The sequence below is a fragment of the Balaenoptera physalus genome (assembly GCF_965194825.1).
Source record: "Balaenoptera physalus genome assembly, chromosome: 7".
Lineage (NCBI taxonomy): Eukaryota > Metazoa > Chordata > Mammalia > Artiodactyla > Balaenopteridae > Balaenoptera > Balaenoptera physalus.
In genome coordinates this window covers 13493279-13516826 of record NC_138886.1, presented here as the reverse complement: position 1 = coordinate 13516826, position 23548 = coordinate 13493279, and the positions used below count along the sequence as shown (strand labels likewise).

The window sequence follows — 23548 nt, the reverse complement described above, 5'->3', positions numbered from 1 at the left end:
TTACCCTGCTGTGGCTCAGTTTGTCCTGGTCATTGTTCTGAGAAGGGCCCGGGGCGGGGAAGGGGAAGGGGGAGGCATGGCTTCTGTCTGTGAACCAGTTAAGTCAGCTTCATTCACCTCGTGTGTGAATCATGGTCCGCTGAGAAGCAGTGAGGTGAAACGGGTATCGATTGTACTAGGGGTAAAATGCTTATGTGGAAGGAAATCGGGAGGGAACCAGGAGGCTGGAGAGCCATCAGACTGAGATGCAAGTCTGACCCCAAGTGAAGGAGGGAGGAAGAGGGGTTGGGTGGATGCATCGTAGATGGCCGTGCAGTCCAGCAAGCTTCAGCAAAGCTTTTGGGGAGTCCTTGAGCCGAAGTAAAAAAAGAAAAATATTTAATGATAGAGTCCCATTTTTGTTATTATTTTTTATTGTAGTAAACTATACATAACATAATATTTTATCACTTTGACCATTTGTAAATGTACAATTCAGTGGCACTAAATACATTTACAATGTTATGTGGCCGTCCCCACTGTCTATACCCAAACCTTTTTCATAATCTCCAACATAAACTCTGTGCCCATTAAACAATAACTCCTATTCCCCCCTCCCCTCTGCCCCTGGCAACCTTTATTCCACTTTCTGTCTTCATGAATTTGCCTGTTCTAGGTACCTCATATAAGTGGAATCATGCATTTGTCCTCTGTCTGCCTTATTTCACTCAGCATAATGTTTTCAAAATTCATACATTTTACAGCACATGTAAAAATTACATTCCTTTTTGTGGCTGAATAATATTCCATTGTGTGTATATGCCACATTTTATTTATCCATTCATCCATCGATGGACACTCAGGTCATTTCCACCTTTTGGCTATTGTGAATAATGCTGCTGTGAACCTTGGTGTACAAATATTTGTTTGATTTAAAATGTTCTGGAGCCCAAGTCAAATTAGCCAACAAAGGATTTGAAGGTCTCCCAGGGGTGGGGTGTGTCTTATCTCCCCACTACACTCAGTCATTGGGAGGCATGGCCTTGGAGCACCGTCGGCAGGAGTTCAAAGCCAGCAGCTGGACCCCTGAGTCACTTACATTCCCTGTAGTAGAAAGTGGGCAAGGTACCACACCCTGTAACATCTGCCTGGATCTTCCTTGCTTCCTCTGGTTCCCACGAGTGTTTCTGCTGACATGAGGTGCCCCTGGATGCTCCCGAAGTTTGCAGCCTGTGGGGTGTGGAAGAGGGACTTCCTCTGTGCCCCACTTGGTCCCCCCGACCCTGACTCTTCCCTCATGCTCCGTTTGTCACGAAGTCCCTCTTAGACGTCTCCATGAACTTAATGTCTCTAAACCTTTTCTCCATGGAGATCCCAGACCAGTCCAGGGAACTGCTGGGAGACAGATCCCCTTCCCTCCCCTCTATCCTTCTGGTCTTTTCTCTCCGCGTTTTCCCCTTTTTTGTTCCATGCCACCTCCCCAACCTATCCCCATCAAGTTACAGAGGGAAAACTCCCGTTCATAGGACCACGGAAGAGCAGAAACCAGTGTGAGGGTTTATGCGTTGGGAAGGGTGTGTGTGTGTGTTTACACTGTTGTTTCCAAAGCTGGCTGATCACCCTAATTGCCCAGGGAGTTTTTAAAACCATAAATTCCCTAGGGGCCCTACTTCAATAGAGTCTGATTCATCGCAGAAGTGAGGAGAGGAGTGGGGAAGGAATTTCCCAGGTGAAACATGGAGCGGGGGGCGGGGCGGGAGTCAGGTCATCTCAGGCAGGGTATGGAGCTATACAGAGATGGAGCTCTGAGGGAGAATGTTGTACTCAGGGACAGACAGCAGCCCAGGGGGCTGGAGCAGAAGGTGGGGAAGCCGAGAGTTCACGGAGGGCCTCAAATGCCACGCTGAGGGGTTTGAACTTGATCTTGTAATGCCTACCTCTACTCCAAAGGGCCACTTTCATGGTCAAAGCTATCAACTTGACAAATGCAAAGTTCTGGAACAAAGGCAGCCTTTACCACCTGGAGCTTGTAGGGCCTTCACTAGAGGAAGGTGGAGGCTTGTCCAGACAGAGCCAGCTCGCTGTGGAAGATGAAAGGCAGGTGAAACTGCCATGCATTCTTCATTTCCATTTTTTGGCATTCAAGGCAGTTTATTGGCCAATTTCGGTTTATTAGTGTCTGTGGCTTCAGAGAGAGAGGTCTGCCTACTCTGAGAAAGGAAGTTGCCTGAGGCAATGGAGTTGCTTGGACTCCATATTTTTTTTTCTCAAAGACAAAATAATGAGTCAGGAACACTATCACTTCAACCACATATTTTTCTCTTCCTAACCGTTTTTGAGAGACGTTGGATTCCATCGTCTACAGTGGAGAAGTCATTGCGAAATGCCATGACAGGTGCCCAGGGGGCATCTCTTGGAAAGAGGTTGGTCTGAGCTTGGATCCTGCATCCTATCTTGGACAATTCAGTTCAACAGATATATATTTATGCCAGGACGTGTGCAAGGCACTAGGGATAGGACAGAAAATTTCTGTGAGCCTCAGCTTCCCCACCTGCAAAATGGTAATATTGTATTCATATAGTACCTAACTGGAGGTGGTACAATATAGGGGTTGAAAGTGGGGCTTTGAAGTCAGACCTGGGTTCAAATTCTAGCTACACCACTAATCAGCAGTGTAATCTTACTTCTTTGTAGCTTCCTTAGCTGCAAAATGGGAATAAGAACAGAGCCTACCCAACTACAACTTTTATGAGATTATGCTTAATACAATACCTGGCACATAGTAAATGCTCAAAAATGGTAACAATGTTATTATTATTATTTGGTAAAACCAAAGAACCTAGTCCACAGCAGGACTTAGTACATAACCATGGAGGGAAAGACCCACTACACCCTGGATCAGATAGGATATTTTTGGCTACAAGCAGTGGAAAACCAACTTAAATCAAATTAAACCATAAGCACACTTATATGCTCTCATAAATGGTAGTGCAGAGTTTAGGGGGCCATCTTGGTTGACTAAACCCATTGGGTCTGTCTGGGTTTCTTGTTGATTCTCTTGGCTCTGCCACCTGTAGGAGTCCTGTCTGTCACACCCATGCATGGCAATGCCCAAAGGAAAAGATAAAGGATTGTTTTGAGAAGTTCTCCCAGAAAAGGGAGGAGGAACTATCCCCCGGTCCATAGAAAACCTCTCCTCAGATCTCAAGAGCCCGTATGGGGTTACATGACCATTCTTGACCAAATCATGGGCTGGGGGATAAAATTATCAATAGGCCAGTTAAATTCATGACAGGAGCTGGGATTGGATTCCTCTTCCCCTGAGATAAGAGCTCTAATGGGGAGAAACCTAAAGTCATGGTTCCTAGGAAGGAGGAAGGGGGTAAATGGACACTGGGTAGACAGCCATTTTGTGGGAGACTTTTTTGGAGTCAGATGCTAAAAATAATAATGAATAGTAATGGTTCCTTACAGTTTTATGACATCTAGTAATTTTCAGAGGGCTTAATTTCCAGCCTGTTTTTTTTTTCAGAATCTTTGTGGGAAGATTCCCAGCCTCCATTATGGTTACTAAATTTCTAGAGCTTCCTGAAATCTGTTAGTCGTTTCAATTTCCTTTGTCAACAAACTCTGGCTATAGGGTGGATTGAAAAGGGCTGCATCCTATTCGCAAGTGTGACTCATTTAGGCAAATCCCAGCCTGATCTGAGCCCAGAGCTGCTGAAATTAGGAAAGATCTTAAAGATCATCTATCTAGTCCAATGGTTCTCAAGTCTTTGGACAGGCATGGCGGTGGGGTCAGTGCATCTCTTAAAGTTGTGTACAAATTTGTGCTTATAGCTTCCAACACTTTCTCTAAAGGTCTGAGACCCAAACAGGTGGAACTCAACTTCTTATTTTACAGGTGAGGAAAATGAGGCTCAGAAAGGAGTATGACCTATCTGAGGTCACCTTACACGTTCAAGGGTGTAGTGGGAAAAGCATCAAGAGCAGTGATTTTTAAACTGGGGTCTGTAGAATTCTATGAGGTGCTTCAGTGATTTTACAAATGTTTGATTCAAATTCCATTTTTAAAGTGGTAACAAATATCACAGACTAAATAAAATGGAGAAATTGAATGTAGAGCCTAATTTAAGGCTGTAATTGCCTTTTGTAACTCTGATTAATTTTTTTCAAAACAGTCTCGATTGACATTAAGTAAATGTTATAAATGTGAACTTAAGAATTTATCCTGATAAGAGGCATTTTAAATCTTTTACTTTATAGTTTCCTTTGGAAATAGAAAAAAGGGGGTTGCTGCTAAAAAGAAGTTTGGAAACAGGTGGTTCTTTACTAGCTAGTAACCTTGTGAAGCCCAGCGTGGTGAAGCTCACAGAGATAATATAGTTTAAAAGGCCACGAAGCTTCAAAGATCCATGGAACCCTGGTTTCCTCCCACTCAGGCCAGTGTGTTCTAACAATGTGGTTACCAACACCCAATCTACTTCCTTCATTTGGACCGAAGCCTAGATCTGATGGTCCAAAACTAGAGTTTAAGGCCTGCTTGGGTATGAATGCCAAGTTTCACTAGTCAAATGAACCTTGACAGTCTTGAAAAGTGATCTACATATAAAAAGACTGTGGGTGGTGGTGTGTATATGAAAGTGGAGGAGGCAGACACTGCCTCGCCAGGATACATTCAGACAACTTAGGAGTCTTTGGCGTTAGATCCATGTTCAAAGCCCGAGTCTGCTCCTTACTACCCATGTGACTTTGGGTAACTTTTAACCTTTGAGCCCCAGGGTCCTCATCGATAAAATGGCTAAAAATGTGTCTCATCAAGCTGTTTTTTTTTTAATAAACATTTTTATTTATTTATTTGGCCGCATTGGGTCTTCGTTGCTGCACGCGGGCTTTCTCTAGTTGCGGGGAGCGGGGGCTACTCTTCGTTGCGGTGCGTGGGCTTCTCATCGCGATGGTTTCTCTTGTTGCGGAGGACGGGCTCTAGGCGCGTAGGCTTCAGTAGTTGTGGCGCTTGGGCTCAGTAGTTGTGTTGTTTGGGCTCAGTAGTTGTGGCTCGTGGGCTCTAGAGCACAGGCTCAGTAGCTGTGGTGCACGGGCTTAGTTTCTCCGCAGCGTGTGGGGTCTTCCCAGACCAGGGCTCGAACCCGTGTCCCCGGCATTGGCAGGCGGATTCTTAACCACTGTGCTACCAGGGAAGTCCTTTTTTTTTTTAAGTTTTTTTTTGATGTGGACCATTTTTAAACTCTTTATTGAATTTATTACAATATTGCTTCTGTTTTATGTTTTGGTTTTTTGGCCCTGAAGTATGTGGGCTCTTAGCTCCCTGACCAGGGAATGAACCTGCACCCCCTGCATTGCAGGACAAAGCCTTAATCACTGGACCGCCAGGGAAGTCCCTCATCAAGTTGTTTTGAAGATAGAATGTATGTACCTAATGCTTCACAAGCGGTAGCCATTAATTCAAGATGGTTCTTTGAAGGTTGACTGTGGCAGGTAACACCCATTAGTTTTATATCATTTATTTCTCTTTTTAAGTAGGGGGTATGCCAGTGTGATTAGCTGGGTGACAGCAAGAAGTGAGGTCCTGTCCTGTTTGGATTAAGGCAAAGAGAAATGAGCCCAGCCAAGGATTCATCGATCTCAAACTCCCCAGGGAAACTGCAGGCAGGTGCACCAGAGGGAGCCAAGACATGGGAGACGGCAGATGGACCACGGCCTCTCCTCCTCCTCTGGTCCAGGAAAAGCACACAGAAGCCAAAGCGGCTAGTCCAGGACTGGAGGAACTGATGTGCCACTTCTGAAAAACGAAATCCACATACGCGAAATGCAGGCAGAAACAGACTCACCCAAAGAAAATTTCTCTCACCCAAAGAAAATTAGTAAAAGTGCACACTTTATTATGTACAGCACTGGAAAGGGAGGCCACCTGGAAAAACTCTCGTACTAACACTGTCATCCTAGAGCTCCTTCTATGCCTCCTCCTTCCCAGGCAATTTAATTCCAACCTTTTGGACTATGAATCCACAAGGCAGAAGAGCGAAGGCTGTTTGGTATCTGGAGATAAGACTCAAGGAACAGAAAGCATTGAACCTCTAAGTCTGACAAGAGGTTTTCAGCCAGAAAATGTGGTTGTCTCCTGGTCCTCAGCGGTCAAGGGTGAACCACCTCACAAAAGAGAGAAAATCATTATTTAAAAATTCAAAATATAAATGCAGCTTGAGTTCCAAGCCAAAATGCTCTGTATATTGTATATCTAATGAACTCAGCCAGGCACCTGGATCCATGGTGGTTCAAGGTTTTGTAAAATAACCTTAGAAATGGGCTGTCGGGGAGGGGACTCTCGGAGGCTGGGATTTGACAGAGTGACCCAGCTAAGGACAGATATGAAGGGCAGCTTTGGGTAAGGAAGCTGCTATTCTTAAGACTTTTCTAGGTGAACTCAGAGCTTCAAAGAGGAAGTGGTACAAATGTCACCAGGCAGCTTTCCAGACCAAGAGAAGAATGCCAGATTACTTGGCTTCACAGGCATTTGTGAAACGGGAAGGTGCTTCTTAATATTACAGCAGTGGTGGTTCAGGTCTGACCACTTCCTCCTTCAGCATCACCATATACGACAGAAAAAAAAAATCACCAGGGAAGTAAAAAAGATCTACACCTATATAGATATGCTAAGTTTGAGAGCATCTTCCCAAGCTCCTTGGATATTGTGTGCCCGAGAGACTATGAATTCCTTCTACTACTTAATGAATGGTAACCAAGATAGCTCACAGTGTACACGAGTCGATAGCAAGCAGACAGTAAAATATAAGGGTTTTCTGAAGATATATTTTTTTAAAGTACTAGTCCCTTAAGCTATTCAAATGGGTATACAAACAATGGTTTATAGAACTTAGAGAAAATTTTATTTTAAAAAATCAAAACTATTTAGAACCTGATATATGAAAATAGGCAAAAGTGAGAAAAAAAGCACTTTTGTGACAAGTATTTAGCTGGTTTGAAAGACCACAGAGGAATCATTTACTCATAAAGGGGCTCAAAGAAGTTAAAAGAAAAAACCACCCACATTATTTTAAAAGGACCTCTATAGCAATGGATTTAGAAGTCTTTCAAGAGTTAGGGTAATCATTTTCCTTAATCTTCACCTTTTTCTCCAGCGCTAACAGGTACTGGCAAGAAAATGTCTACTCTCAAGTAAGGATTATTTTGCAACATCGGGGGTGTGGGTGGGGCGGTTTGAGTTTAGAAGGTAAACTGATGTTAGGAAAATTTCCTTAACTGAGATTCCCCGGAAGTAAGGCACATGTGGCCCAGAGAAGCTGGTTGTAGCCCGAGGTCACTGTTCTCTGCAAAACATTTGTCCAGCCAGGATGTCAGGTGGGGAGGATAGTCTACCTTCCTACTTTTGGCCTGGCTGCTGATAGAGGGCACAGAATGAATCAATGAAATTCGAAAGAAGATGGATTTAACCTATCGCATAACAATCTAAAAATATGAACTTTTAAGTATTTTAGAGTGAGAGATTATCTTACATAAATCATACTCTCACGTAGTATTTACAAGCCAACAACCTTCATCTGTGGCTAGGAGCACTACACGTTCTAAGAACATCACACTCAACATATGGAAAAAGGAAGGGAGGGAGGAAAGTCAAGGTTCCTGCCCTATTCCCTCCTTATGGGTTAGAGGCTGGTTTGGTCCTCACTTCATCCTTAGGAGGGAAGAGCTCATCTCTGCATCGGCCTACATGGCTGACTGTTTTGCCCCTATGACGCCTTGCAGCATATCTATGGGCAGAGGGAAGACGATGGTCGAGTTTTTCTCAGCAGCAATGGTGGTCAGTGTCTGAAGGTACCGGAGCTGAAGGGCGGCAGGAGATTCGGTGATGACCATGGCGGCTTCTTTCAGAGCCCTGGATGCATTCATTTCTCCCTCAGCTGCAATGACCTACAGAACAGTGGCAAGGAGAAGTCAAACCAGAGAACACGGCGGGCGCTGAGCAGTTCAAACCGGGGTACGTCTAGCTCAGGTGGTACACAAAGCCTTCCTGGGAGTCGGCCAGAATAGTTCTAAGGAAATCAATTTCCAGACTCAGTTCCTGTATGTTCTTTTTCCTGTAACTGATTTGACTGAATATGTGCCTGAGGTCAAGACATCCTCTTTTACTATTTATTGCCTTTCTCCCATTTCTAGTGCACCAAACAAGGGGACAATTCAGAATACTGTGTAGGGGCTGAGAAAGTGAATGACCCCAATGACTGGATACAAAGCCTTTTGCAAGTCAGATGGATTTCCAATTCTTTGATTTCAAAGAAAGGGAAGAGGACCTTATTGTACTGCAAGCGGATGAATGGATAATTAAAAATATTTTTTGATGAAAGATCACTGTAGGATTTTTTAGCACGTAAATTCAGAGGGAGTGCTAAGAATTGTATAAAGTTACATAAAAAAAAACTTCCAATTCCATCTACTTATTTATATAAATAAGGCTTCTTACTCCTTATACCTGTAAAAATGAAAAGTAGAATTGATGCTGAATCTTGTCTTATCCTAGCAATAAGTAACAGCCATCTACAAAGACATGAATTCATTCCTCATTCATCTCATTGAGACCCTTGCTTGTAGTCAGAGAAATTTTAAAAATATTTTAACTTATATACTAAATGTGTTCCAGAAGGGTGAAAAAATAATTCATGACAAAATACATTATATTAGGAAAAGACTGTGGGGGAGTTGGAATGGAAATATAAGTTCAAGGAGAAAAAGAAAAAATGAAAAATTCCTAATTGCTAAAAGAACTTATTCTTTCATCATTCTATAAAACAGAGGATGAAATCATTACGTTATCGAAATTTCACTGGATACATTTAAAAGAATGATGTTAACAGTTTCATTTTAAAATGTCAATATTTAAAACATGCCAGGACTTATATGCTTGACAAGTATATACATTCAAAATGAAAAATTTTACATGTCTATTTAAAATGTGAGATGGGACGTAGAGTTTTTCTAAATTCTTTGAGGGGTTACATGAGCAAAAAGTTTGAAGATCACTGGAGTGGTGGGGAGGGCAGGGGCTTTGGAGTTTGGATGGTCTTAAGCTCAAATTGCAAACCTAACCCTTCCTAGCTGAATGTCCTCAGAAAGGTTACAGTAAGTCCCCCACAAACGAACGAGTTCCGCTCTGAGAGCACGTTCGTAAGTCCAATTTGTTCGTAAGTCCAACAAAGTTAGCCTAGTTACCCAACTAACACAACTGGCTACATACCGCTGCTTCTACACTTGCTTCCGGACATCCTGGGCTTGAAATAAAGATACTGTACTACTGTACTCTATAAAGTACTGTAAAGTACACAAAAGCACAACCACTTGTGGAGGATGCACGCACACGACAACGTGAACTAACTTATGTGACTGGACACACGAACGCACGTTTGCATCTTTGAAAGTTCGCAACTTGAAGGTACGTAACTTGAAGGTTCGTATGTAGGGGACTTACTGTATTTAACATTCTGAGCCTCAGTTTCTTATGCTTAAAATGGGATAGCACCCACCTCATGGGACCATTGTGAGGAAGACAGAGAAGGTCTATTATATGTTGAGTGTATAAACGGAGGCTAATTATGTAGGAAGGGCAAGCGACAAGTCAAGACCTAATTTTTGGATCCACTTATGCCCTAATTCCTAAAAGATTCAGAAGCCAAATCAAGGCAGTTACTTCTAATTCATAATCCTAGGAGAAGAGGTGTAAAGATACCATAATCCTCAAGACTAAAAGGGTAGTTAGGTTGTTCTCACAGGGATCTCAAAATATTAATGGTTCTTAACACTGCTGTGAATATCAGAATTAAAAGCAATGGTCTTATGACCAGTACAATGTCATTCACGTATACAGTAAACGTTGGGGGCCTCCCAGGTGTCAAGCTCTGTGAGGGGCTAGGGATAGAGGGGGAACTCCCCCGCCTCCCTCAGCTCCTGGCCAAGTAGGGGAGACAGACTGGAAGCAGGTCATTTCGTTCCAGTGTGACAAATGCTGACAGAGACGTGTACAAATGCCGGCACTGAGAGGAAAGCAATTTTTGCAGAAGGTGAAGTGGTGAGGTTACAGAAGAAGCTGAACATTACAGGACGAAAGCCTTGCTGTTTGGATTAAGAAGAGAAAGAATATTTCAGGCAGAACACATGAAAAGGTACTGAGGTGTAAAAAAGCTGGTGTATTCCAGGACCCTGTAAGGGGATGAGCCTGTAAGGGAAGGTAGGGGATGAATGAGGCAGGGTGGGAAGGTGGGAGACGAATGGGACAAGGTGGGAAGGTGTTGTGGGGGGAATGGGGCGGGGTAGGAAGGGCAGCGCAAGCTCGGGTGTTCGTCTTCATCCCGGAGGCGATGGGAACCCTCATCAGATCTAGTTTGAGCAAACACTCCGACAGATGTCTGAGCATCAGTAAGAGAAAAGACCGAGAGGGACAGCTTTCAGAGTGATTTGGTGCCAGTCACCGGCAGTGGGGATGGAGGAGGACACGGACTGGGGCGCTGCTCAGAAGGGAGACTCAACAGTGTGGGGCGGACTGGGACGGGACCAGAGGGGGACAGAGGCTGAGTCCAGGTTCCTGGATTGCGGTGCATTCGGTGAGACAGGGGATACTTACTGGGAGATGGAACCCAGATTGGAGGATAAAAACCTTAATTTATCAAGGCAAACCATTATTCCCTACTAGATGTGTGAGAAGGGGCCAGTGCCAGCCATACTGAAAGGGAAGCCGGGAACTGTCCTCCCAGGCAAACACTGGAGAGAACGCACAAGCCGACCCTGCCACGAGAATGGCAGGCTCTGATTTTCTTTCCATGTCATCTCAGATGTCCAGTTAGGTCCTTTTTTCTGTCTGGACATGGACCGACTGCAAAGATACCTCATCTCCCACTACCAATCAATACACCATCTCTTGGCTGGGAAGCCAGACCCACCCGGCCGTCTCACATTTTGTTAATAGAAAAGCTACTCCGAGTGGGCTGCCCAACAGGTGAACACAATACCACAGGCTGCGTCTAATACAGGCCAGGAGGGCACTGTGGGTAGGACGTTAGGAAGCAACGCAAGCTACCCGTGGGTGTGTGCGCCTTCTGCAAAAAGTGCAGTAGTCCCCTGTCAATCGGCACTTCATATTTACAGACCGTCGTGTCGAAAGCTGGCATTTTCAGGTACGTGGGCGGTCCTGCTGTCTCCTCCTGTGACCCAGGGGGGCTGCTCTGAGGGAAGCGCCAAGAAAGGTGACCTGCATTCTTGCACCCCACCCTCTCCATTATTAGATGAGTAGCCCCAGAGATAGGAGCCCGAAAGCACATGCCAGGCACTTTTCTGAGAACCATGAAAAAGGAAATAAGGGAGAATTTGCAAGTACGGAAGACATTCCATTTCCAGTCATTAAGAGTTGGTCTGAAAACTTTAAAAAGAGGTCCCCCTAACATATCATAACACGTTCAGGAGAATCTGTCCTCTTTTGTGACCTTTCTCTCACAATTACGCCTATGAGCACTTACATGTTCATTCTCTTTGCTGTGCAGTACACCTTCGTATGAATCAACCATGTTTATTTATCCATCCAGCTAGCAATGGATATGTGGGTAGTTGCCAGTCGGGGGTAATTACAAAGTGCTGCTGGAGTACTGGAGTGAACACTCCAGCACGTGCCCTTTGGTAAACAAACACGTGCATTCCTCGCAGATACATACAGACTGACAGTTTTCCAGAGTGGTTGTTCTGATCTATATTCTCACCAACAAGACCTCCTCCCTCACCCACACTTGGATCTTTTGCTATCTTTTTTCTTTTTTTAAGCCATTCTGGTGGATGGTTAGTGTGGCATCTGCTTGTGACTTGCATTTGCATTTCCCTGATGGCCAATTAACTTGAGGAATTTTTCTCTGAAGTCTCTTAATCTATAGACTCTTCCACCCTTTTCCTCTGCAGTTTATTTGTTGAAGAAACGGTGACCCCTATTTCCCTGAGAACTTGAGTACAGGGCCTTATGGCTGTTGCGGGGTTACTGTACCTTATGGAAGGATGAGACTCATTGTGATTCTGCGTGTTAACCGCAACCTTAAAGACAGCCTCACCCAAGTGAGAGCACAGTAATTCAGAATTCTAACCGGCTTCCTTTATCTCTTCTTCTTGTTAGAAAGGGAAGTCAGGAGCTCTCTTTCCTAACTGGTGAGAATGCTGGTAGAAGAGACTCGGTCCGTCCTGGAAAGTCCCAGAGGAGGCAGCAAGGAGCAGAAGAAATTCTAATCTCCATGGTCACTAATCAACCGCGTGCTTTTCAAGGAAACACATAACTTTTCTGGGCTTTGATGTTTTCATCTAAAGAGTGAGATGGCAAATAAGTTTCATGTTTAGGGCCAATTCCAAGCAGTTGCAGGTTGTTACCTGGAGTGCTTCAGCACGGTTCTAAGGTCAAGTCAAGCTCAGGGGAAGACAGTGCTGTGGTTAATTAATGGCCTGGGAGCCGGAGGGTGGAGTGGCAGCCTCTGGGCCAGGTATTTGTCACCTTCAGAAGATAATCCCTAAGGACCCTTCAGGCTCCGATACTCTACGTATTCTATGTATGATAAATTCTATTATTCAACATGGTTTGGAAATGGGGCTTTTGGTTAATGACATATTCTAGGTAAAAGCGATTCCTAATCTTCCAAATAACTAAATTATAGTGGGGCATATTTAATATCATTAACACAAATGTAATTTAATCTTCTAAATAACATATGATGGTTTGGAGAGAAAGTACTTGAGGGTGTTGTAGTGTCATCACAAGCATCAATGAACACATTAGGGAAATCTAAAAATCCTGGTTAGTAGAAAATTCTGGATGCAGTGTGTCAAATGAGCTACTATTCTGTTTGGTGCTGGCTAAAAAATTATAGTGACCAATCTGTGGCTTACAGGGCATCCTAACAGAAGGGCAGGGCTCTGTGGTTAGCCAATTATCACCAGTTACTACTGTTTTCTAATGGCAACAAATTGGTTCGCTCCTGGTATCCTGGGAGATCTGTCACATCCACAGCAACCACTCCTATGAAAACTATCCCTCTTCCTCCACCCATTCATAGGTGAGGGGCTGTGGGACCTTATTAGGATCTTTGAGTGAAGTTGGACTGAAAAGAATCACTCAGCTGTGAATTTGGAATCGGGGCTGGTGTGTCTCCTTCAGCGTTCAACTGGGGAGACGTGCACTTGGGAGTCAGACATTCTCCCCCTCCAGCTGTCTGCAGCGAGACGTGGCCCAGGATATGGAATGCCTGCCTCCCCTGAGGCTGCTGTCTGGTCTCTGGCTCCAGTTCTGGTGAGGCTTGACTCTACTTCCTACCCTTGGGTTTGGTGAGATATCCCTGTATCCTTATGCACTATCATCTCAATAGATCCTCTTTTCCAGGTTCACAAATATTCCCCCAGCACCTCCCATGGGGGTCACGTACCCACGTAGGGTTAAGACATAGGCAGGGATAATGATTAAAAAAAAGAGGGGGGGGAAAAAAGCAGACATCAAAGAAAGAGAAGTGAAAAAAAGAGAAGTGAAAAAAAGAGAAGAGGAGAGAAAGGAAGAGGAAACAGTAAGAAGGAAGAAGAACCTGGGAAAAGACAGAGAATGAAACAGAAGACAAAAATAAGGAAGGAAGGAGTGGTAAGCAAACTGATGAAATTGCCTGTCTGCTCTGAAGTCAGAACTGTTCATGTGTCCTTAATAGGGCACTGGGAGAATAATGTATGGGATGTGCAGTGAGAACGAGGTAGCTCTCTGTGTACTGCTATTCCCAGGAGATACTGTTAAGTGAAAAAACCAAGGTGAAGAACAGTTATGTATTGTACGATCCCACTTTTGTAAACCAAACAAGCCAGTGGACTACTAACCTAGTCAAATAAACCCCAAATGGAAATCTTCAAGTATGTACGCTAAGCTGTTAAAGAGTGCTGGCCTCTGGGGGAAATACAATTTAAAGTGATGGGGAGAGCCTTCATCTTCACTACTTCAGGATCGTTTCCATTTTTTTTACAACAAACACGTTTTACTTTGTGTAATTAAAAAAGAAAACTCAACAGGAAAAACAAAAGGGCTACAGAAAAAAAAAAGCTTACCTTGGCTCGGGCCTCCCGGGATGCCTCTGCTTCGGCAGCCATGGCTCTCTGGAGCTGCACAGGGAGCTTCACGTCCTTAATTTCCACTCGCTCCACCTTTATTCCCCAGTCATCAGTGGCATCGTCCAGAGTAGTCTGTTAGGAAGAGAGAAGGCAAGCTGGAAACGTTCAGCCCCTGCCCAGTGGCCTAAGGTAGCTCTGTTCATTGGGATTCGGAGCGGGTAAGGCACTGGTGGAGGGTTGCAGAGAGATCAGTCATCCGTGCAGGCCGGGAGGCTGAAGTGGGAGGCTGGGTTACTGGGGAGTGGATCCTGATTCTGTTAACTAATAAGCTAACGTGGGCTGGCAAACTTTTCCTAAAAGGGTCAGATAGTGATGGTTTATTTTCAGTCTCTGTTGCAACTAACCCTACCCTTGCAGGTCAAAAGCAGCCATGGGTAGTACATTAATCAATGGGTGTGGCTGTATTCCAATAAAACTTCACTTATAAAAACAGGTGACCAGCACACTCCTGAGCCAATGTGATTCTGTGTGAGCCACGTTATTTCTTTGTGCTTCAGTATCCTCCCTTTACAACGGTAGGAACGAAATCATTCTATTCTATTTCATATGGTTGTTGTGGGCATCGAGTAAGACCAGAGATTTCACACACAGTGAAGTCTATACAAGTAATAACAGTTCAGATTTATAGTACTTGATCTTTTTTGAACAAGTCAGGTTTGATCCATCATCTGTTACATAAGCAAGACCGGAAAGCGCAAGAGTTGCAAAGGCAGTCACGGGACTCGCACAGAATATGGCTTTAACTACACCTGTGCTGTCTTGCAGAACGGCCTCTGAACTATTATGCTAAAGAAAAAGGTTAACACTAATTCTGGGGAAAAAAAATACACACTGGAGGGAATTAAAAAACAACGCACACATCGGAGTGTTATTAACCCATGAGCTAATTATGTGAAAAAAATAACCCTTCCATCAAGTTTGGGAAAACTTTTCTACAAAGAAAAAAAGGCCGGTGATTCCCCAACTTGACTTGATGAAAAGTTCTCAAACACCCATTGACCCTTTGCTTTATTTTCCAACTTCTGGTGAGTTGCAGCACTGGTGCACTCCTCACCTGCATGTTGTGTGCAATTTCTTCCCTGTCGGAGAGGATCTGGGAAAGGTTCTTGGTGCCCAGGACGTTCCTCAGAGTCGTTTGTGCCAAAAGACGGGTTGCTGAGTCAGCGTTGGTGATGTTCGCCACAGCCAGGGTAGCATTCTGGACACGGTAGTAGACCACGCCGTCCACACTAATTGTCACTGAATCCTTAGTGAGGATCTACAACACAAAGGAAGCAATTTTACAACTGTCAACCACCTCTTTCTTTAATAAAACTGTAAGGAATGTTATGTGACAGAACACCTTAAAACACTAGCTGATTGTCTTTAGTAAGTGCTATTGACTAAATGTTTGTGTTCCTCCAAATCCATGTTGAAACCCAATCCCCAGTGTGTTGGTGTTTGGAGGTGGGCTTTTGGGAGGTGATTAGGTCATGAGGGTGAACCCCTCGTGAATAGGATTAGTGCCCTTAGAAAGGAGGCCCCAGAGAGATCCCTCCCCCCTTCTACCATGTGAGGACACAATGAAAAGACAGTGGAAGCAGGCCCTCATCAGACACCAAATCCACTGGTGCCTTGATCTCACACTTCTCAGCCTCCAGAACCATGAGCAATACACTTCTGTTGTTTATAAGCCACCTAGTCTATGGTGGTTTGTTACAGCAGCCCAAAGGGACTAAGAGAGCAAAGCTTCAGAATGTTAACTATGTCTATAAAATTTTAACAAAGTACATTCATTTATTTATTAATTCCATTCCTTCATTTGATCACTTAACAAATACTGAGACCTAGTAGCAGTTAGCAGCAGGCACTGTGCTATGTTCCAGGGATAAAGGTATGAAAAAACTTGGTTCTCACTTTCAAAGAGGTTGAGGAATCAAGGGAAGCTCTAAGGGACAAAGGATGGACAGCTTTAGGTGGCAGAGGTGATACATGAACTAAGTCTTGGAAAAGGAAGTAAATATTTTCTGAGGATAGAGTGAAAGAGTATTCAGGGCAGAGAGAATAATGTGTGAAAGGAACAGAGGTACCGGGGAGCCGAGGTTTGATGAACTGTAAGTAGCAGAGTGTTACCAGAACAAAAAGTGAACGGAACTGTTTTCGTAGGGTGAGGTCAAGGTGGAAGTATATTTACAGCACGCTACATAAAAATGCTCAACAGGACACAATGCATCACTGCTTCCTATCACATTCAAGGGCAAAGTCCTTGCCTTGGTGTAAAGCCCTTTGACATCTGCCCTCTGGCTTCATTCCTCCCCACTCCTGCACACACTCTATGCTAGATGACACGCAGGTCCCCACATGCACCATGTTCCATGCCCCAGGCCTTTCTGCAGGTGGCCCTCTGCTTGCACGTCCTCCCTTCTCTTTCCCCCACGGCTTCAGGCTGGAGCGTCCTTACTCATCATTTAAGACACAGCTCAAGTGTCCTCTTCTCTATGGAACTTCTCTGATTCACTCGGCAGAGTTAAACACTCTTTCCTTTGCCCCTTCACTGCAGTGACACGATTTATCTACATCATCACTTCTCTGTTAGACTATGAACTTCCTGAGGGCAGTCTGTCTTTGTATCTCCAGCACTGGCAGAGTACTTGACACACAGCAGGTAGTCAGTAAACAAGAGATGAACGGGACTGAAACGTGGTCCCAGGAATACAGTGAGGGATGAAGAATGGGAGTGAGAGAGTCAGGAGACCCCAACTATAGTTTCAGCTCTGCCGGCACCTCCCTCGGTGACCTCCAGCAAGGTCTTTAGACTGACTGAGCGATTCCTCATTTGTGAGATGGGGTTAATAATGAGGCCCAAGTCTATGCAAATTTCTCTGAAGGTCAAAGAAGAAGATGTTTGGAAACGAAGCCCTTTTGAGAGTGTAAAGAGCTATGTATGTGGAAAGTAATAAAAACGATAGTACGTAGCAGTTTAGTTCTGCAAGGCATCAAAGCAGTAATCCTTTTTTTTTAGTAACCTAAAAATACTTCTAACCTGGAAGAGAAGTGGGGGATTTGTAAATAGATACACAGTATATTACCATCTTGTGTGAAAATTAATCTTTTCCTATGATGTGATGGGAAAATGTGTATCATTTCTAAATGAGTTCTTGCCACTGTGACTCTACCACAGCTGGAGCTTTGTAAAGTTGCAACTTCTCTATCTACTGATTATTGTAGGCAGAGTGTTTATCTCCCTTTGCAGTAAGTTCACAGGGGATCAGAAAAAGGACTGCTTGCCAAGTTCCAATCCGCTCTGTGTTTAGAAAGCAGCTGGAAGGCAGAAGCTCACAGTGACCCTGCCAGACGCCTGCCATGTTTACAGAGGAAAGTGCCAGGAGAATTCCCCGCTACCCTGAATGGGGCTCCTAACAGTCAATCTTCCACGCAGAGAATACAGCAATGCTCTCAGTCTTGTTCTTGCGGGTGAAAATGATTTCTGGTTTCACCTCGTGGGTGTGGATTACGAAGTCTGACCTCCCTAACTACTTGGCTCAGGGCCAGCAGGGAAGTGCCTGAGCTGGTTTCTGGATTTTGTGACAAGGCCCCACCACTCTGCTGAGTACCTGGCCTGTGGCCAGGAAACACTGGCAGTTTTCTTCTGTCCCTCCCGTCATCATGTTTCTAGGCTTTCTATCTGCGACGGTTATTACAACTCCTTAGACACGAGTGCCAGGATGGCCATCACTCCGTCAAGGGCCAGGACGGAGCTGCTGTAGGACGCACTTAGCGTGGAGCTGTGGGGAAAGCACTGCACAGGGAATCCCAAGGGCTGGTGTTGAGTCCTGGCTCCACCACTGTAGTTTGGAGGAATTCCTCTGTCTCACTGCAACCATCTACTTTCTGGGTTCTGCTGTGCGTTTGAACGGTGACGTGTGGAGCAATTTGAAAAAGCCTGAAATAATTACTAATATAAAACATTATATGCTTATCTAAAGTACCAAACGGGCAGTTTCTAATTCTTTGGCTTCTAACCAATTTATTTAGAATACAGTCAAGAACCGTAAGAAGAATATTGTATCAGAAATCCAGACAGGAGAAGTGTGGTAGTAAAAATGATGACAACGGTGATAACAGTAATATTATACTGACATTAACATGACAGTACGTTTTGTAATAATAGTAACGACAAGCACTTTCATAGCACTTACTACCTATCAGCCTCTGCTCTAAGCACTTTACACTGAGTATCTCATTTAGTCCTCACAAGAACCGCATAAAGTAGGTCCTGTTATTATAACCTCTATTTTATAGATGAGGAAACGGAGGCACAGAGAAGTTAAAGAACTTGCTCAAGGTCACACAGCCAGAAAATGGTGAGGGCAGCCAGCCTCTAAAGCTCTGCTCTGACCACTGTCCCCTGCTGCCTCTCAACGCCAGGCCCCTTCCCCCGTGATAGCTCAGTTATTCACAGCAAAAGACAACCTTACCTCCTGAGGAGGAATATCAAATGAAATAGTTCTCATGTCCACTTTGATGAAGCTGTCAGTGCATGGCAGAATAAAAAACAAACCTGCAACAGAGACATACAGGAGATTAGAGGGAGACAGCAGCACCTGACCAGCTCACCGCACCATTCAGTTCTAACAGAATCAACCTGATAAACCGAAAGAAAGCAGTTCATCTCAGTGAATGAGCCAGAAGCCAGGAATGTCATCCTTGACTCCTGCTGCTTTCTTCCCACATCTAACTGTCCCCGCAAGACTTGTGGATTGCATCTCCTCACTGCACTGTTACTGTCGCCCATTTGTTTTCCCTTAGACCAATGCAATCACTTCCCAAGTCATCTTTCTACTCCTGCTAGTTTCTCTCCTACGAACCAACACAAAGCCCTGAACAAGCCGTATAAGGTCCTGCACGACCTTGACCCCGCTTACCTCTTCAGCCACTCCCCTCTCCTCCCATCCTGCACTCTGGCTGGGCTGGGCCGCCTGCAGTTCCCTGAGCCTACAATGCTCTCCTCTGCATTGCTCTGCACATATTCTCTGCTGGGAACACCCCTCCCCTGCCTCACACCATCTTGACATCCTGCCAAGATGTCACCTCCAGAAAGCATCTACTAGTTGGGGTCGTCACTCTTCTCTGGGTTTCCACAGCCATCTGCGACTGTTTGACCATAATACTTATCACGTGGGGTTGTAACTACCTATTTCCTTGTTGGTGTCCCACCTCCAGGCAGTAAGATCCTTGAGGGCAGGGACTGTGTTTTCATCTCCCTTGAATTCCCAGAGCCTGGAACTCAGTGGGAGCTTAATCGAAGTTTGCCAAAAATAATGACTGAAAGCATTTATTTCAGTAGGGACTCTCACGCTCAAATTTCGATAGCTGTGGCTATTCTTGGCCTAAGATAAACTTATCAACTCAAGTAGGAAAGGGAGGGGAGAGGCAGGAAGGAAAGGGTAATTCCTGGTAGGCAGCGCTGCTATTGTTGCACAACTTCTGCTATGAGAACTCTCTTCTGAGTCAACAGAGACCCTCATAAGGGAAATCACATCAGTAAAAGGGCGAATCTCGTTCTCCAGGCAAACAGTTCAGAATCCTAGTACTGACCAGGTCCTTTGGCGCCTCCTTGTAAGATGCGACCCAGTCTAAAGATGATGGCTTTTTCATATTCTTTTATGATCTAGATTAAAAGCACAAATAATAATTTAACATGAGGAGTACAACTATTTATACGCATAGCTTTTAAAATATATATTTCTGCTCTAAACAAGTGAGATGCCTCTATTTGGTTTTCTTCTCTATAATCCAGATAATAGCTATAGGTAACATGGTTAATGTTTAATTAGCCCTGCCAAAATAACCAAGTTATTTACTTTTATTATGGATTATAAAAGCAATAGATACTCATTGTATAAAATCTGGAAAGTATAGAAGAGTATACAGAAGCAAATCCACACCCTCACTCCTCAGCTGTTAACATTATTATTCAGTTACTCATGCATTGTCAATACAGAAAAAAAAGCGCTGAAGTCCTCATAGTTTGTCTCCTGATTCCTTAAATTATAATAGTAACGTAATCTGAAAATTCTTAGAGCATATTTTCTCTTTTTAGGAATATGAAAATGATAGTCACTTATCACAGTATTAATAACTTTATAGACATTATTAACGTTATTAATGTATTACTAACACGTGCCAGGTGTTGTGATAAGTACGTAATTCATTTAATCTTCACAACAGCCCTATAAGGCAGGTGTTGCTATTTCCTCACATTTTACACCGCAAAGGTCACACAGTAAATAATGGCACCAGCAGTCACACCTCAGCATCCTGACTCTGGAGGACTTGTTCTCACAGGACCATCCCACATCCCTGACTCCAGAAAATTTTAGATGGTGATCCCTACTTTAATCGTCAGGAGGGACTGACTGGGCAGTGGCTGAAAAGAAGTCTTAAGATTCCATTATAATTGGTGACTAGAGTTAAGAATTATAGGCCAGTATGGTCTCTCTCTGTCTCTCTTACACACACACACACACACACACACGCACACACACACACACACACACAGTGGGTTTATGTACTTAGGAGTTGACCCCTTTCCAGATGTTGATGAAATATTCTTTACCTTTATGCACATCCATACTGACAACGGGAAAGTTAAAACTGTGAACAAGAATGATATAGCCACCAAAATCCATCCACAAGGTCCCAGGCCTGCACTGGGGCTATCTGTGAAAACCAAAAACACACAGCTCTTATCACTGTTCTTAGCATGGTTCCTCCATCATCTTCATCCTTGCTATTCACTGAACACCAGCTGTTTACATGTATTTTCCCATCGAATCCTCATAAAGACCTTGAAGTGCAGGTGCTACTTTCCCTAATTTTTATTATGCAGTGAAGTGATAAAAGTAAGACCCAATCCCAACTACCAAGAAGGTTAAAGTTTAGCGGGCAAGATAGACAAACAGATCATTATAATACTAAGGGCAGATATAGTGTCCGTTCAGCATATTTTGAAAACACAGAATAGGGGTAACTCACACCACACCGTTGGGATGGAGGTGAAAGTAGGGTGGGGTGGGGTGGGTAGGCAATGGTGATGGTTGTCAGAGGGGCTTCTTGCAGGATGTAATGGTTAAGGAAAATACCAATGAAAAGGGGAAGGAGGGCAAAGTGAATTTAAGCCGAGGGTACAGCACAATTAAAGGTGAAAATCATATGATACACGCACATAAGCTCATTTAGGCCCTCTTTTTAAAAAGGACACCTGTAAACTATCTCACTTGTATCACAATGTATCATCCATATTGGTTCTGATTTCTTACTATTATGCACAATGCTATAATGAACATCTTTGTACATAGTTTCCCTCTCACATTTCTAATAGTTTCCCTTTTCTGTAACATGAAATAGTTTGTTTCCTTCTTTTTTTTTTGGCTGCACCATGAGGCTTGTGGGATCTTAGTGCCCAGGCCAGGGATTGAACCTGCGCCCTTGGCAGTGAAAGCGCAGAGTCCTAACCACTGAACTGCCAGGGAATTCCCTGAAATAGCTTTTGTCTGATCACAAAGATAATACATGCCCCACTGCAAAAAAATTTAGAAAAGTATAAGAAGGGAAAAATCATTCAATTCAGAGATGATAAATATTCTTCCAAACCCTTTCTATGTGCATGCACATTTTTCGAAGTAAATAAATAAAATTTGTCACCTATGTTTCTCCCCTCTAGATATTGTTCTTTCACCTTCTTTTTTAGCCTGTTGCTATGCATTTGTGCTTTTTCTGTTTTAGTTTTCATTTTTTATCAGTTAAACTTGCATAAAGCTAAAAAAGTCAAATAGTTCCACAAGTACAAGAGTGCAGTCCCCTGCTCACCTCTTCCAATTTCTTCTACTCAAGGCAACTGCTCTTTCGGCTGAGTATTGCGGTATTTAACCCCCCTGCTTCTAAATAATACACTGGTTTGGTTATTTGTTGTTTTTTCAGTTTTGAGTTTTATCTATTGACTTTCTACCCCTCCCCCCCACATAAATATACCCATCCTTTGAATTGCATAATTTTGGTTAGATCAATATCCAATTTTATATTTCATGAATATGCAAATGCCATTCAGAGCTAAGCCATGTACTGAAGCATAATTCGTTTTCTTTTCCTGTACAACTTTTTTTTTTTTTTTCGGGAGTCAATGTCTGTTTTTTCCCCTTTGCTTAGTTTTCAATGTACTTATTGATTCAACCCCAAACCTTTCATCAATTGTCTACACCTCCTTTCAGCAGGCTCAGGTATTCTACCAATTTCACCTTCCAAAGAAGAGTCTTGGAGCCGTGTCTGGACCTATTCATGTTCCTGCTGCAGCAACCATCCCTCTGATCGCCTTTCACCGTCATCCTGGGAAATTCCCTTCCCTTCCTAAGTTGTGCTTCCCCCTCTCTGTGTCTGATGTCTTCCTCGTTTTTAGTTTGTTTTTCCTTTCTGTGGGGGACAGAGAGACCGAATAGGCCTAGGGATAGATCGCTTTTCTTATCAACCACAGAAGGCGTCTGCTGTCTTTCCAGGAGCTGTTTTAATAATGGGAGGGAGGGAGGTGGTCAGAGGGGAAGAGGTAGGCCAGGCGTGGGTTACTACTCAGATCAGAAGGAGGGGCGAAGACAGCAGCGAGATGGGGCTTTGAATAAATAGGAGGCCAAGAAAGAAGCAGAGTGACGGCTGGGAGCATGAAGAAAAGACACACGTGGGTATCCAGGTCAACTGCTCTAAAACATAAGATGAAAAACCAGAAATACACATGAGTACTTTGGTTATACACGACTTTGTAGTTTTCTGATCCTGTGTCATAGTGTCAGGTTAACATCCTAATGTGTACTTAAGTAAAAGTGAACTAAGTTAATCCTGAGGCTTCTAAGTTATCATTTTGAGGGGTACGGATATGTTCAGTGAGAGAATATTCCAAGCAAGGCCACTTCTCCATAGGTGGAGAAGCCCTATCAGGTGCTGTCATAACGGATGTGAATCACAGCAGCCTTTTTAGACAGTTTGTTATACTTCATGCACTGTAATAAATCACTTTAGACATGTATCTCATTTACTCCTTACAAAGCCCTGGGAAGTTAGATGTTTTTAATTCCACTGTACAAATGAAGTAACTGAAGCAACATCTTTCCCAAGGTCACAAAATGGAGGACTTGGGATTCAAACATAGGTCATCTCACTCCAAAGCCCATGTTCTAAATCAATTCACTCTTTGACCCTTTGCCTCTAAATTAAAAAAAAAAAAAAATCCTTATTAAAGAAGTTGTTGTGTTTGGAGCACTTCCTCAAAACAGAATCCAAGCTGGGAAAGCATGGTAGGAGTTCCAAGAATGAAATCTGATATTCTTACAGAGGAAGCCCCCTTAATTCCAGC

General features: G+C 43.7%; 1 protein-coding gene across 1 annotated transcript in view; it reads right to left on the bottom strand.

Moving 5' to 3' along the window:
- Window positions 1-5858: 5858 nt before the first annotated feature.
- The window catches only part of STOM (stomatin), a 28615-nt gene continuing 10925 nt past the window's right edge, over window positions 5859-23548 (bottom strand). The window contains exons 2-7 of the mRNA XM_082470652.1: window positions 20768-20871; window positions 19747-19819; window positions 18627-18709; window positions 15224-15427; window positions 14107-14241; window positions 5859-7926 (exon numbers count right to left, since the gene is read on the bottom strand). Of these exons, the coding sequence (XP_082326778.1) occupies window positions 7723-7926; window positions 14107-14241; window positions 15224-15427; window positions 18627-18709; window positions 19747-19819; window positions 20768-20871 (803 nt within the window). The 3' untranslated portion in view covers window positions 5859-7722. The remainder of the gene's footprint in view (window positions 7927-14106; window positions 14242-15223; window positions 15428-18626; window positions 18710-19746; window positions 19820-20767; window positions 20872-23548) is intronic.